This window comes from Danio aesculapii, chromosome 25 (assembly GCF_903798145.1).
Source record: "Danio aesculapii chromosome 25, fDanAes4.1, whole genome shotgun sequence".
In the NCBI taxonomy this organism is placed as follows: domain Eukaryota; kingdom Metazoa; phylum Chordata; class Actinopteri; order Cypriniformes; family Danionidae; genus Danio; species Danio aesculapii.
This window is the reverse complement of record NC_079459.1, coordinates 16628140-16642700: the sequence shown is the minus strand read 5'-3', so window position 1 is coordinate 16642700 and position 14561 is coordinate 16628140. Positions and strand designations below refer to the sequence as shown.

The window sequence follows — 14561 nt, the reverse complement described above, 5'->3', positions numbered from 1 at the left end:
TGTTTAAATGGTCTATAGCAACCCCTGTGTCATTGCCACAGACTTGGATTTTACTTGTATTTACTATTCATTCAGTCATTCATTCATTTTCTTTTCAGCTTAATCCTCCAATATATGTAAAAAATATGGACGACACGACAGTGCCTTATCCCATAGAATGTTTTGAAGGCAAAACACCTCGTGACGGGCACAAACTGTCGCAAAAGACTGCTGCTATTTACTGCTAATATAAATATAAGCACTTACATTTAAAAACACATAAAATTATACGATTTAAAACTGTGTGATGTAAGATGATGTTATAATTTATTAATAACAATTTATGTTGGACTGCGGAAATAAACAATCTTTCAAACACTCTAGCTTATGTTAGACCAACTTATGAGCACAAAAATATTTCTCCTATACCGGGTTGTTGGTATTTGTTATCTTCACAGAGGTAGAAATACCACTTGTAAAATATGAACAATAACATATGAAAAACACATACAGTTGAAGTCAGAATTATTAGCCTCCCTGAATTATTAGCCCCGTTTCATCCCACCTCCCCCACCCCACCCCCAATATCTGTTTATCGGAGAGAAGATTTTTTCAACACATTTCTAAACATAATAGTTTTAATAACTCATTTCTAATAACTGATTTATTTTATCTTTGTCATGATGACAGTAAATAAGATTTTACTAGATATTTTTCAAGACACTTCTATTCAGCTTAAAGTGACCTTTAAAGCCTTAACTAGGTTGATTAGGTTAACTAGGCAGGTTAGAGTAATTAGGCAAGTTATTTTATAACGATGGTTTGTCCTGTAGACTATCAGAAAAATATATAGCTTAAAGGGGCTAATAATTTTGTCCCTAAAATGGGTTTTAAAAAATTTAAAACCACTTTTATTCTAGCCGAAATAAAGCAAATAAGACTTTCTCCAGAAGAAAAAATATCATCAGACATACTGTGAAAATTTCCTTCCTCTCTTAAAAAAGAAAAAAAATCAAAAGGTGGCTAATAACTCTGACTTCAACTATACATTTTAGAAAAGTTTTTATTTTTAATTAGCAATCAACAGGGCCCAAAATATACACACCATAGCTAACTATTTACCATGCGGGAAAAATTGTGCTTTTAAAAGATAAATACAGCAAGATTTCATAACTTTCATAACAAGATATTTACACATCCCAACCCTGCATTATATAAAATAATCCTCGTCGATTTGTACAATAAACTTAATTAGCAGTATTAATACATCAACAGATGTCTATTAGCTGCTGCAACATCACTTGTATATTGTTTATCATTTTTTGCCTCCGTTTTCATTTGGTTTATTCAATGCCTTCATTATATCTGGCAAAGAGATATTTACCTTTTTTTAATGTTTATTTGAATGTTTATTAGGAGTTTTCAAATAAAAAGCCAACAGTAAATGATGTATATAAATAACATATAACATTTACAGCTCTATTTGCTTAACAAGATTCGGTTTCTAGAACATTAGTATTTTATAACAGCAAATTCAGTAGATAACATGCCGAAACTCAAAATGCAGAGACTTCCTGTAACTCAAGTGCAAATAACGTTACAGGAGATCAATGTGGAGATAGGATGGAGGCCTCTGTCGGCGCACACACACCCACACAGGAAGTGGAATTCAAAACATGCCTCAGCTCTAAATAGGGGAGTACTCTGCACTGATTGGTCATTGCAGACGTCAATCACAATCACTTACCTCATGCACCCTATCACACCAATTATTATTTCAGACCCATAAAAAGAATTAAGTTGCGGTCACACTAGAGTTTGTGTGTATGAAATTCTGTCGTATGGCGCTGTGAAAAGGGGCGGGATTAAACAAGATTATTAGACATTAAAAAAGTGAGTGATTGCTCAATGTTTTAAATTTCTGTCCAGAGAGGTCATGTTTTGATCCTCGATTGGTCTCACGCAGTCAAGTGCTCTCTTATAGATGTGTAAATTGCTTCCTTGTCCTCATTTGTAAGTCGCTTTGGATAAAAGCGTCTGCTAAATGACTAAATGTAAATGTAAGTGATATGATTTCGCAGGTCAGAGTTCACCAAGCTTTGCACCGCAGCGAACTGCGAAACTTAACGCATGACCCTGCGTTTCCGGTCTGACGCATTTGCGTGGGTATGAATGGAAGTCTATGGGAGAAAAGTCCAGTGTGACCGCAGCTTTACTGATAGCGATCAGCTGTATTTTCCCCGTCATGGCTAGGCAAACTAATAAAACCTGATAAAACCCTCACTTTACCAAATAAACAGTGTTCCACCAGATCCTGTATGCCAGAAAGCATAGTTTACAGCTGAACTCATTTCATCATGGTAAAATAACACAAAAATAGAATACTAACACTTCAATTTCCTCCCGAAGCTCCGATGGTGTGCTTTGAGAAACTGTCAATCACAATGACAGGCCCCGTTTTTAAAATATTAAATTACTGCTAAAAACATACTGTTTACAAAAATGAAGATCTGCACCTATATCAGCATGAAAACCAGTGCCTTAATTGACCAAAACCATCTTTTGGGGCATTTTATTGCAAGTGTGATAAATTTTTTTATTTGGGCTCAAGTCTCGTTCATTAACACAGAGGAGGCTGGCTTTATGACTTGTACTGCAGCCAGCCCCCAGGGGGCGATCTAACGGCCGGGCCCAGACCTTCACTCAAAAGCAGGCTTGTGGCACACTTGTTACTAATCCTAATAAAATTGCATTGTGACTATGCAGCTTAATAAAGTAAGCCCACAGTTAATTTAATATTTTAATTACATCAAGTTCACACAAAGGTGACTGAGGAAAGAAAAAAAAAGAAAGAAAATAAATAAACTTTACAAAACCATGAATGCTTTGTGCTGGACAATGCAGAACCATTATTTTCCGTTAACATAATTTCCATAACACTAAAGTGTGTTTGCACAGCATGCAGATCTGAATGAAAAGTAGGCTAGAACAAACTGCTCTATCTTTCATTTTTGCCTGCATATCACACAGCTTCATGATAATAACGGTCCATCTCTGCAGTTTTACTAATGTATCTTTGCTTTGCTCATATCTCTACAGTGTGGTTTTGTGCATCTGCATGTGTGGCGTACGCTATGTTCTTTTACATACACAACTAACTAAATTATTAGCTCTCCTGTGAATTTATATATATATATATATATATATATATATATATATATATATATATATATATATATATATATTTCAAATCTTTCCCAAATTATGTTTAACAAAGCAAGGAATTTTTCACAGTATTTCCTATAATTTTTTTTCTTCTGGAGAAAGTCTTTATTTGTCATTTGTTTTATTTTGAATAGAATAAAAGCAGTTTTATATATTTTTAAAAACCATATTAAGGTCAATATTAGCCTCCTCAAGCAATATCAGAACAAACCATCATATATACAATTACATTTACACTAACTTGTGTAGTTAACCTAATTAAAAAGTCCCCAGAAAAAATATACAAAGAACTGCATGTCTCACTTTCCTAACCAGTTATTAGATTTAGGGGAAAATGCTTTTTCACACAAGGCTATGTAGTTTTGTATTTTTTCCCCCACCCAGTAGCAGCTCAGGGATTTTTTGTTGGGGGGTACGGTGGCCGTGGGCGCTTAACACGCTGCAATTTAAGAAAGCACATGCAATCACAAAAAAACAGCAGATTGAGAAAAGATCTTCTTTGGGTTGCCAGCATATGTGTTGCAAATCTTCACAACGCAAACAACTAAAATGTGACAGACTTTGCTACTTAGGTTATGGTTATTGCAGCTAATAATATACAAAAGACAAGGGAATCATGTAATCAGGTTGTTATAATAAACAAAAAACTCACCTTTCAAAAATCACCTACAACTTATCTCAGCCAGGTCCGTCACTTTTTTGGCTCCCCTTGACACATTTCTGTTGTGTTCCTTAAGAAAATGCAGCGTGATTTCTTTATTTGAACTCTTAAGACATAAGAAATTGCTTTTCAAATGCTGTGAGTTTAGATTGCTGCAGTGACAGGTTAGAAACAGCCTAATGTTCTTTTTCAGCTTTGACAGTGCTATTAATATGATTTTATTGGAAATTACTTTCACTGTAGTTTTTCAGGGACACAAGATGACATTTCAGAGACATGATGTTTTATTTGTTCATTAACATGTTTAAATGGTCTAGATAATTGTCATCTGGCTATGGATTTACTCTCCTAATCCTAAAATTAAATTGCAAATAAATGTTGAAGCCTATACAGCCTTATACAGTATAGCTCAAGTCTATTTAATATTTTATTTACGTTGAGATCACACAATCATGAATGTGTGTGTCCATGACCATCATTATCAGTTTCTCAGTTTGCACAGCATGTAGATCTGAAGGGCAGAGGGTTGTTGAAAAACTATTAAAAGATTTTAGGTGCTGTCTGAGCTTTTACTGCCTTTCTACCCCTCCCTTTCTTCGTGTGTTCAATAGATTTACCCTGCGTCATTTCATTTGATCATACATAACTTCATTTGTAAACTAATTAATTTTGTTTTCTTTGCATATATGGATTTCTTTGGTTGTTACCAACATCCAAAAATTTTAAGTCAACGGTCCCTTTAGAAATGTGTTTTCTGAGAAAAATAGTGATGTTTTCAATACTTATATTGCCCGCTGCATTTAAAAGATACAATTTAGAAAGTTCCCCTTCATAAGGGAACGCCAACATGTGTCTGTATATAAACAGACTTTGGGAGTGTGTTAGACGACCAATCACTTCTGAAGACAAGAAAACGGGCCAATGAAATGCCAATTGAGTTGGCGGAGCTTAGCTCCACAGCCGAAACGGATGAGCTCATTAAGGCAATATCAGTCAGCTGTTGGAGTCAGCTCGTCAGAATTGTTGCTTCAGACCCGATCCCGAGACTGAAGACAGGCTATCTGCCAACCTGATTTCAAGTTTAAGCCCCTGTCCCCTTCTTCCCAGGGGCGCACAGCGAGCACACGCTGCCATAGAGGGCGTTTTTCTTTGCCCAGTCCACGTGTGCTTCAGCCTTCACCTCCCTTGATGGCGAGGCGGCCAATGGGTACAAAGATATTTCCTTAGGTGGTGGGCGCCGCCATCTGAAGGGGTAAGCTGAGACCCCGGTCTAAGGCGGGTGGGTTATCTGTTTCTCTCATGGCCAGAGCCCACAACGCTGCGGGCCATGCCGCTTCTGCCCAGCACCACAGCCTCCTGGCTGTGCAGCACAGGGGCGGTTCTTCCCCAGGCTTATGCGTAAGCTTCGCACATAGTGGTCCGGAAATGCCACCCTCGACCAATCCTAAAGATATGCGCCGCGCTGACAAAGTTCGCTTTCTTAGTGTGCCCATATCCTAGGTAGGCCTTCTTGGCGACACCGTCAGGGACTTTACTCAGGAGTCCTCAGTGGTGAGAGATCAGCCATGCGCGATGGAGCAGGTCATCTCTTGGTGGGCTCGGAAAACTGCTCTCCCCATCAGACCCGTCCGCACTGGCCGTTCCTCGGCGAGTGCGCTCTTCCCGCAACTCCAAAACCTTCCCGCAACTCCGCAGTCACAGTCCGTTCCACTGACTAAGAGAACGCGCTGAGCCCCTCTGTGGGGAGTTGACGCTCCCGTCTCATTAAGTCCAGTAATCGGACCGCGAAGCGAACCTGAGGCAGGCCGCTTGGAGAGGAGGAAAACCGCTCTTTCCCCGGTGGAGGCCGGGGCTCCCCTGCGAATGCATGTAGCGATCCCAAAAGAGCGGCTTTTCCTCTTTCTGGGTGTGGAAGCCCAATTGCTGCCTGCGCGGGACGCACTGCCTTCCAGCTCTCAGTTTTGGTGCATTTCGCCACAGGCTTGAGGGCGCCAGAGGATGAGCTCCTTTCTCCCACCTCCAGCCACCACTGCTTATCACGTTTTATGCAGCGGATGCCCTTCATGTCTCAGTTCACTCGCCATCTGCTCCTCTGGAGACTTGCGGCTAAAAAGCTGCGCGCTGTTCATATCCCGTACAAGCTCTCCATGCCAGCTTACATGCTCTCAGGACCGTTATGTTTCCGGGAGAACGGAGAATCCACCCCGGTACTTTCCAGCTGTTATGGGCACGCTTCAGAGAAGCCCAGGTCATCCTGCTGTTTCTCCCAAGCGGCCCTTCGCTGGCTGCTTTCCCTGCTTTGCACGAAGGCGCTCTCTGAGAAAACCCCAGGATATTTTCTTCCTTCAGGATTGCTGGAGCGCAGGCTGTCTCCCTCCACACTGAAGGTTTGGTGTGCGATCATGCCCCATTCTTTCTGGGGATGGAAGCGCGCTGGGAAGGCATAACCTCATCAGCCGGTTTCTCAGAGGCGCGTGGCACAAGATGGTTAATTCCATCCCCGCCCCCTCTCTCGCCCTCTTGGGATCTCTAGCCCTAGTGGTTATGATTAGATCTGTTGAGCCACTCGATCAGTATCTATAAGTTTTCTGTCCTTATGCAGCTCTGCTTTCAGGAGGGTTAGGATTCCGGTGGCATTTTTGGTCAGCAAATTGTGCCAGTAATTCGGACGACCTACTCTCACATTTACCGGACACCTCGGTTCATCTTGTGCCAAGGCTCCTACTGCCCCCTTTTAAAATGAGGTGGTGAGCCTGCAAGTGCTGCCTGTTGAGGAGGCAGACCCAGCCTTTTCATTGATATGTTCGCGCACTGCGCTTAACGTGACACGAAGCATATGCAGCTCTTTTCTGTTATGATCAGCAGAAGGGAAGTGCTGTATTAAAACAGAGGTTGGTTAATTTTTTAGTTTAAGCCATCACCCTCGCTTCATGTGCCAGGGTGAGCTGTGTCCCCTGGGAGAGAGAGCACACTCATTAATAATACAATGAGATATAAGCGGTGCCTCCTTTTCGGCACGAAACAGATCATGTAGAGCTGCAGGCTGGGCGACATCTAACACATTCTTGAGATCCCTGAGTGGAGTGAGTTTCCTCCAGATTCCTAGTTATTCTGGTCAATCGGGAGGAAATTAAGCTCGGTGTCAATAAACGCTTGCTGCGCCAGGCTCCCTAACCCGTAGATGCCTGCACATTTTCTATACTACAAGTAAGTTTCCCTTTTTAGGTGAACCCTAGAGAATTCCTCCGAGCCCCCCAGCACCTGAATCAGCAGAGGATTCGAGTGCATGGCTCAGTGTGTTGTCTGGTATGCCCATATAGTCTACCCACATACTGAGGTTCGGTGCCAGCTATATGCATTCCCCTGTTCTTAGTGATGCCATATGCATTATTCACCACGGTGTTTTCCCCTTTTCAGGCGGACCTGTTTCTTCCCTAACCGCTAACCAGCTAATCACATGTAGCACTCTCCCTCATTAGGGCTAGTCCATATACTTTATTACCATCAAGTCTCCCCTCTTGGGTAGCAGGTGGTCTCCGCAGCACCCCCCCCCCCTTCCTTCGGGCACTGGAATGCTTCCCAAAATACTGTCGTATTTCTAAAATCCCTAGTCTATATTAGCTAGGTAAAAGCACATTACGACCCCCGATCTAAATTCTTATTATTTCCATGTAATGGTAATATTTTGGGCCTAGGGAATGTTGGAAGGCTGCGCATTTGGTGATGTCAGTGCGCTCATGCTATGCTTGGCAAACTACACATCAGGATGGGCTTGGCTGCTGTGGCGTTTTCCATACTGTCTCCCAAAGTCTGTTTATATACAGACACACATTGGAGTTCCCTTATGAAGGGGAACGTCCTGGTTACGTCCGTAACCCACGTTCCCTGAATAGGGAACGGAGACGTGTCTCCACTGCCACAGCATCTGAGTCTCCAGCTGGGAGCTGAGCGATCGACTATTCAGCAGGCAAATTCTGAGGAGCTGACTCCAACAGCCGACTGATATTGCCTTAATGAGCTCATCAGTTTCAGCTGTGGAGCTAAGCTCCGCCAATTCAATTGGCATTTCATTGGCCCGTTTTCTTATCTTCAGAATGATTGGTCGTCTAACACACTTCCAAAGTCTGTTTATATACAGACACACGTCTCCGTTCCCTATTCGAGGAACGTGGGTTACGGACGTAACCAGGACGTTCTTTTGTATGTTTTATATTTCTATGTGTTTCATGTGTCCATTTACTTATTTACACAATACACTGAACATTAAAAAGAAACCCAATAACAGCAAGCATACATCTAAAATAAATTTGTGACTGTGTAGTTTTCAAAAGCTTTTGCCATATATGTATCAAATACACCAAAAACACAGTACATAAACAGTAAGGTCTTATTGTGACAGCTTTAAGCACACTGATGTCTTTTGGGGTTTCGCATGACATATTGTCACCACATATAGGAATGCATTTGAAAAGTAGCTCACAAAAATGCATGAGTTGGAAAGGTTTCCCCTCAAGTAAAGAGTTTAATGATTTAATAACATGGTGATATACCTTTAAAAACAGCACAGTGAGATAGCTTTAAAGTTTAGCAAAATTTTACAATCAATTAAATGCAAATTATTAAAACAGAAAAAAAGTTATTGTTTTGTTGTTTGGACTGACATTTTTGAACTACATTTATCTACTGTCATTTCAGTTATACATTTCTGGTATTTCGTATATCTGCATAATTCACCCTGTGGTCCTTGGTCCTGGTTGTAAAAAACGAAAGAATAAAAAAAACATGTTTGGATTGCAATTTTTAAAAATTATTATTTACCAGTTTGGTTATTATTTATTAATGCAAACAGTTTTATGTTATAAACTCATCCCATGCATACTTGTAATGTCTCGTGTTTCCTTATGTCAGTACTTGCAGCCTCTCACACCCAGATGACAAAATCGTATTAAAAGGCAGAATAAGAATTAATCGTCATATGTACACTTTTAAACTGGGACTTTTAAATAAATCTTAATTATTAGGTTATTAATTAGGCTATTAATTGAAGTTATTATTTTGTCTTGTGGCAAGTACTTTTATTTTCCAGGATATTTTAAAGAAAGAATCCTTTAAATGTATTTTATAGAAAATACCAAATAATTTTTGCAATCAGTAACCAACATGTATTTTGCGCAATACTCTTGTCAAGCAATAACATCATTTAAAAATATTTATGTATTTTATGAGAATTCATGTGTTATCTAAATGTAGCTTTTTTATTTAATAATAGAGGTTTAAATCCTTATTTAGAAGAATATAAAAATGTACTGTAAATAATTTGGATAGATGAATCGGAATGGTTTTGAAGCTTAATGTAATGTGAATCTTGATCTAGTTCTGATGTTAGATGATGTATGAATAAAATAGTGTATAATATATTTCAAATAACAATCATTACACTAGGCGGCACGGTGGCACAGTGGGTAGTACTGTTGCCTCAGAGCAAGAAAGTCGGTCAGTTGGCATTTCTGAGTGGAGTTTGCATCTCCCCGTGTTCACATGGGTTTCCTCCGGGTGCTCTGGTTTCCCATACAGTGCAAAGACATGCGCTATATGTGAATTGGGTAAGCTAAATTGTTCATAGTGTATGTGTGTGAAAGAGAGTGAATGGGTGTTTCCCAGTATTGGGTTGCAGCTGGAAGAGCATTGGCGACCCCTGATTAATAAAGGAACTAAGCCGAAAAGAAAATGAATGAATGAATTATTACACTGCAATTACCTTTATTAGAAGAAAAGATATAATTCTGTTCTCATCATAATTCTGTCCTCATCTGTCTCAATTCAAATTTAGCTTAAATCCAGGACCATAATTACTGGCTTCCATTTGAAACCATGTTAATATTTTAATTTCTGCCTTTCAAAAAAAATTCAGCAGTAGTGACTTGCCTGATAAAACTGACGAGACCCAAAACAAAGGGCATTTATAGAATAAACAACAGGTATTCACCTTATAACTCATTATATCTTCTTATAAGGCACTGCAACACTTTGTACTAAGAGTTGAAAAAGAGATGATTGGTAAATGAATGAGGGGTGTGACGAAGGACTGATCAGATGATAAATATGACGAGATAAAGGAGAGGTGAGACATTATAAAAGGAGACTGCGAGACGCACAGAGGACTAAACTATCACAAACATCCAGAAACCCAGTCAGTGAAGAGAGTCTGAGTGAAGATGTGGTGGAAAACCAGTGTGACTTTACTCCTGCTGATGTGTGTCAGAGGTAAGAACTTACAGTTACTTACAGATTCACCTGTGACTGTTTTAAAATTGAATAAGCTATCTTACATTAACATTAAAAATCCAACTGTCAATATCAACTGTTGCACAGTCAGTTCCATGATTAACTTTTTTCCAATTTCTACTGAATGGAACTAATAAATGTGTTGTGTTCACGTGTAATTCAGTAGTGACTTTTATGTTGAATTAAGAAACTTTTATGTAACGGTTGGGAAAAGGGAAGTGAATCGAGTAGTAAGTGAAGTAAAGAAATGTTGAACGCCGAGATTCCTGTCTCGTCTGATTTATTACTATAAGAATACCACAAAATGTCTAGATGCTTTCCTTCATAATCTGTTCCACACTTTCTCTTTTACTGCAGATTCACTTTCTAATTTGCAAGGTAAGTGTTCTTCTCTCTCTTGACATTGAATCATATATAAATTTGTTTTATTAGAAATTGTTTGGATGCTCTGTACTTTCTGTGTCAGTGTGACTAATCTCTTTCGCAGTTTGCGGACGTCCAAACCCCACATTAAACCCTCGTATTGTGGGTGGTGTGAATGCAATTGAGGGTGCGTGGCCGTGGATGGTCGGTCTGCACGACAGTCATGGTCATTTTTGTGGCGGCTCCCTCATTAACAATGAATGGGTGCTGACAGCAGCTCACTGCATTGTTAGGTAAGACACCTCAACACAAACTATAATCAATGGCCTCATTTGGTTGGTGGAAATGTTCTTTAAGTACCCTTTATTACTCTTGTTTTCTCTTCCTTGAATACAGTGAAACCACATCCAGCATGATTGTGTACTTAGGAAAGTGGAGGAGTTATGCAGCTGATCACAATCAAATCACCAGAACTGTCAGAGACATCATTCCACATCCCTCCTACAATAACAGAACTAATGATAATGACATCGCTCTGCTGCAGCTGTCAGCTACAGTTCAATATACTGACTACATTAAACCCATATGTCTAGCAGACGAAAACAGCAACTTCCCTGCTGGCACCAAAAGCTGGGTCTCAGGCTGGGGGGATATTGGAGTTTTGGGCACAGGTGGTATAATAGGCAGAACCACAGTGTCTGTTCCTTTACCTCATCCTGGCATTCTGCAAGAGGTTGAGCTTAAAGTGTACAGTAATGCAGACTGCAACAATATTTGTCATGGACGCATCACCCCCAACATGATATGTGCTGGTACACGGCGTGGAGGCAAATCAACCTTTTCTGTATGATGATCAAAGAGATTGTTCTTATCAAGATCTGTATTCTACGTTATATGCACACACCCAAACACACTGCAAACTTGAATGTCCAACCAGACTGAATGTGTGTTGTCTCTATTTGATGACACAAATGCAAATAACCAAAACAGTAACTGAATAACATAATCTTTCTCTGTAGGGGGACTCTGGTGGTCCACTGGTGAGTAAGTGTTCAGTGTGGGTTCAGGCTGGTGTTCTCAGTCATGGGTATGGATGTGCACAGCCCAATCTTCCTGAGGTGTTCACTCGCGTCTCAGAGTATAAACAATGGATTACAGGCAATGTTGGTGGAAACCTGCCTGGATTTGTCCTTTTTGACCCAAGATGTTCTCTTCGCAGTAAGATTCCTCCCTCTCATGCCCCCACACACAGTATACAGCAACATGCACTTCTTTGACCAATGTGTAATTATGTATTTTGTGTAGAAGTTCTCAGTCAAGTCTGCTGCTTTGGATAACAAAAACTGCTGCTGTGAATATGTATATTGATGCTCTGGTGAGTCCTCACACACACTTGTTCTCATATCACAGTGGGGACTCTCATAGACATGTTTCAGCTTTAAGACAAACTGTATTTTCTATCCCCCTACCCCTAAACCCAACCCTTACAGGTAACCATCTGCATTTTTACAGTTTCAAAATACTTCATTCTGTATAATTTATTAGCATGCTTACCCATGGGGACCTCACACAAGTCCTCATGACTCTGTGTGCATTCAGGTTTAAACAAGTAAAAACATGTCTACACCCACACACACACACACATGTACACACTTATATTTAACTTTTAAAATATTTCATATTTAATTTTAAATTTTTGTATTTAACTCAATTGCTGCACTGTTTGTTTTTGTTTTCAAGGCTATACCTGGACACCTGCCTATCACATGATGAAGTCTCTTCTTGTCTGCTATCTGTAAGACTATACTTCTGGCCAATGTTGATCTGGAAACTCCTCAGTGTTAGTACTGGAAGACTCTTTCTTACATTTCTACACAAGTTCTAATATTGAACAGCTCTCTTCAAGATTAACACAACCTGACGTGACAAGTCTTCTGGCATTCCACCACCACTGCAGCTATTTAAAATGCATTGCTTCAAATATGCATACTAGTTTTTTACATTGTAAATGACACCATGGTGATTGAATCATGATAGAAAGAGCACTTCATTGTGTGCACAGCATGTGCAAAAGTCTTTGTGGAATTATTAAAATAGTTTAGAACTGCATGCTTGTGTCTCCTGTGTCTTTTTTTTGCTTGTGAATGTTATCATCATGCAAATTAATAGACAGAGTAAAAAGAATGAAGAATATGCTACTGAAATAGGGAGAAAATAAACCAACTCATTGAAAAAAAAATGATTCATTGGATTTACTATATTTTTTTAGGTAAGTAGTTGCAAACAATTTATATGGGCTGAATTTAAACAAACAAATTAAGTTGAACATATGTATATTTAATTTTTTTGTTTAAACTCAGCCCATATAAATTGATTGCAACCTCTTACCTTAAAAAACAGTAAATCAAATGAATCATTTTTTTTCAGTGCACCAAAATATTTAAAACACTATTTTTTTTAACTAAATTACAATTTATTCTCTGTTATTTAATTTAATGTTCAATTGCTGAAATTAATATTCAAATTTCAGTGTTAATTCCTTGTAATTCCTCAGCACTCTCCCAGAGAGGCTGATGTCTAGCATATGGATGTGTAAAAACATAACATCAACGCAAAAAATAATGTTCTAAACTAAACTCCTCTATGAAAGCAATGTCATGATGTTTTCTTGAATTACGACAGGCGTGATATTATAGTTTGAGTTGTCTGGATCATTCTCGTTCTTAAATCTCTGAGACCGACCAGCGCTTTTCTCAGTTTTGTGACATTTTGGACTGAAAGGTGTCCTTCAAACATTAAAACAAAATCCTCACGTTACATTCTGTTTGATTTTTTAACTAAATTATATAGTATTTTATATTAAATACTACCTTAAGGTTAGATCCGTTTGAGCACATTATGTTACTTCTTCACCAACATTAAATAGAATTTAATAGAAAGGTGGTCTGTGATTTCAGGCTTTTGAGGGGTATCAAATGTATAATTCTTTATAAGATTACTTTTTTAATTATAATTAAATAAATAAGTGAGTCCTAGCCTAAATTTATTTGCCTCCAGATATTAATTTCCAAAGAAAATACTTTTTCTAGGGCTGTTTTATTCTAACACGAAACATGTCATGTGATGTCAAACTATAAAATCTATGTTTATTAATTTATTTGTTATTGTCAATACATAAATATCGAATGATTTAAACATAAATAAAATAATAAAAATGCCAGTGAGTTTAACAAATAAAGAGATTAAAGAACATGAACATTTTAGCATTATTTAGGTGTAAATCATTTTATGTTAAAAAAGAAAATAACACAACAAAAAAACATTTTTAATTGTAGTATTTAAGAATACATGTTTATTCTAATTAAATAAGTGTGACCATAAAGAATCCTATATTTTTTAATTTTGCGTATTGTTTGTTGCATAATACAGTATGCAGTTATCATTGGTTTATTTTTTATTTAATAATTAATATTTAATAATTTATAAATTATTACTCCAAATATACACACAGAGGCCTTTTTATAATTTTTTTTATTTATGGGAACATTTTATGAGAGATTTTTATTTTTATTAGAAATGGAACGTATAAGAAAACGTGCCCCAATAACTCCAATAAGCCTGGGTTGGATTTCTAAGAAATGGTCTGGATGTTGTTTACTTTTTTTGTGTCACTGTGAACAGTCTCTCTCTCTCTCTCTGTCCGTTTGAGGAAGTCCAAACCCCAATTTTAAAAAAGTTCATATAAGAAGTTTTCTCAGGATGTTTTCTTGATGGATATTGGTAAGTTGGTCAGAGATATGATGTACAAGAACCAAACCATGCACTTTATAAATTAAAAATAAATATTCATAATCATGTGCCTTTTCTGTAAGAAATGAACTATCAGGGATTGCAGAACATCTTAGACTGATGATGAATTAAAGTGATCAACAAATAAAACTGGGTGTGGTCAATATATTCGTATACTTTAACAACATCTCTGAAAAAAAAAAAAGTTAGACTTCATAGGAAAAATGAATATAACAAGTCTGAGAACAGCATTGTGTTA

General features: G+C 38.2%; 1 protein-coding gene across 3 annotated transcripts; it reads left to right on the top strand.

Moving 5' to 3' along the window:
* Positions 1–10043: 10043 nt before the first annotated feature.
* On the top strand, positions 10044–12622 carry LOC130219624 (serine protease 27-like). 3 transcript variants are annotated; one of them, XM_056452067.1, is made up of 7 exons: positions 10044–10129; positions 10505–10528; positions 10638–10806; positions 10910–11357; positions 11533–11731; positions 11819–11888; positions 12254–12622. In XM_056452067.1, exons 1-6 carry the CDS (start codon positions 10081–10083, stop codon positions 11848–11850), a joined length of 921 nt encoding a protein of 306 aa, XP_056308042.1. In that variant the 5' UTR covers positions 10044–10080; the 3' UTR covers positions 11851–11888; positions 12254–12622. The 3 variants fall into 3 exon arrangements, with proteins under 3 accessions (XP_056308042.1, XP_056308041.1, XP_056308040.1); XM_056452066.1 differs by lacking the exons at positions 11819–11888; positions 12254–12622 and having other exon boundaries at positions 10508–10528; positions 11533–11807; XM_056452065.1 differs by lacking the exons at positions 11819–11888; positions 12254–12622 and having other exon boundaries at positions 11533–11807.
* Positions 12623–14561: the final 1939 nt, after the last annotated feature.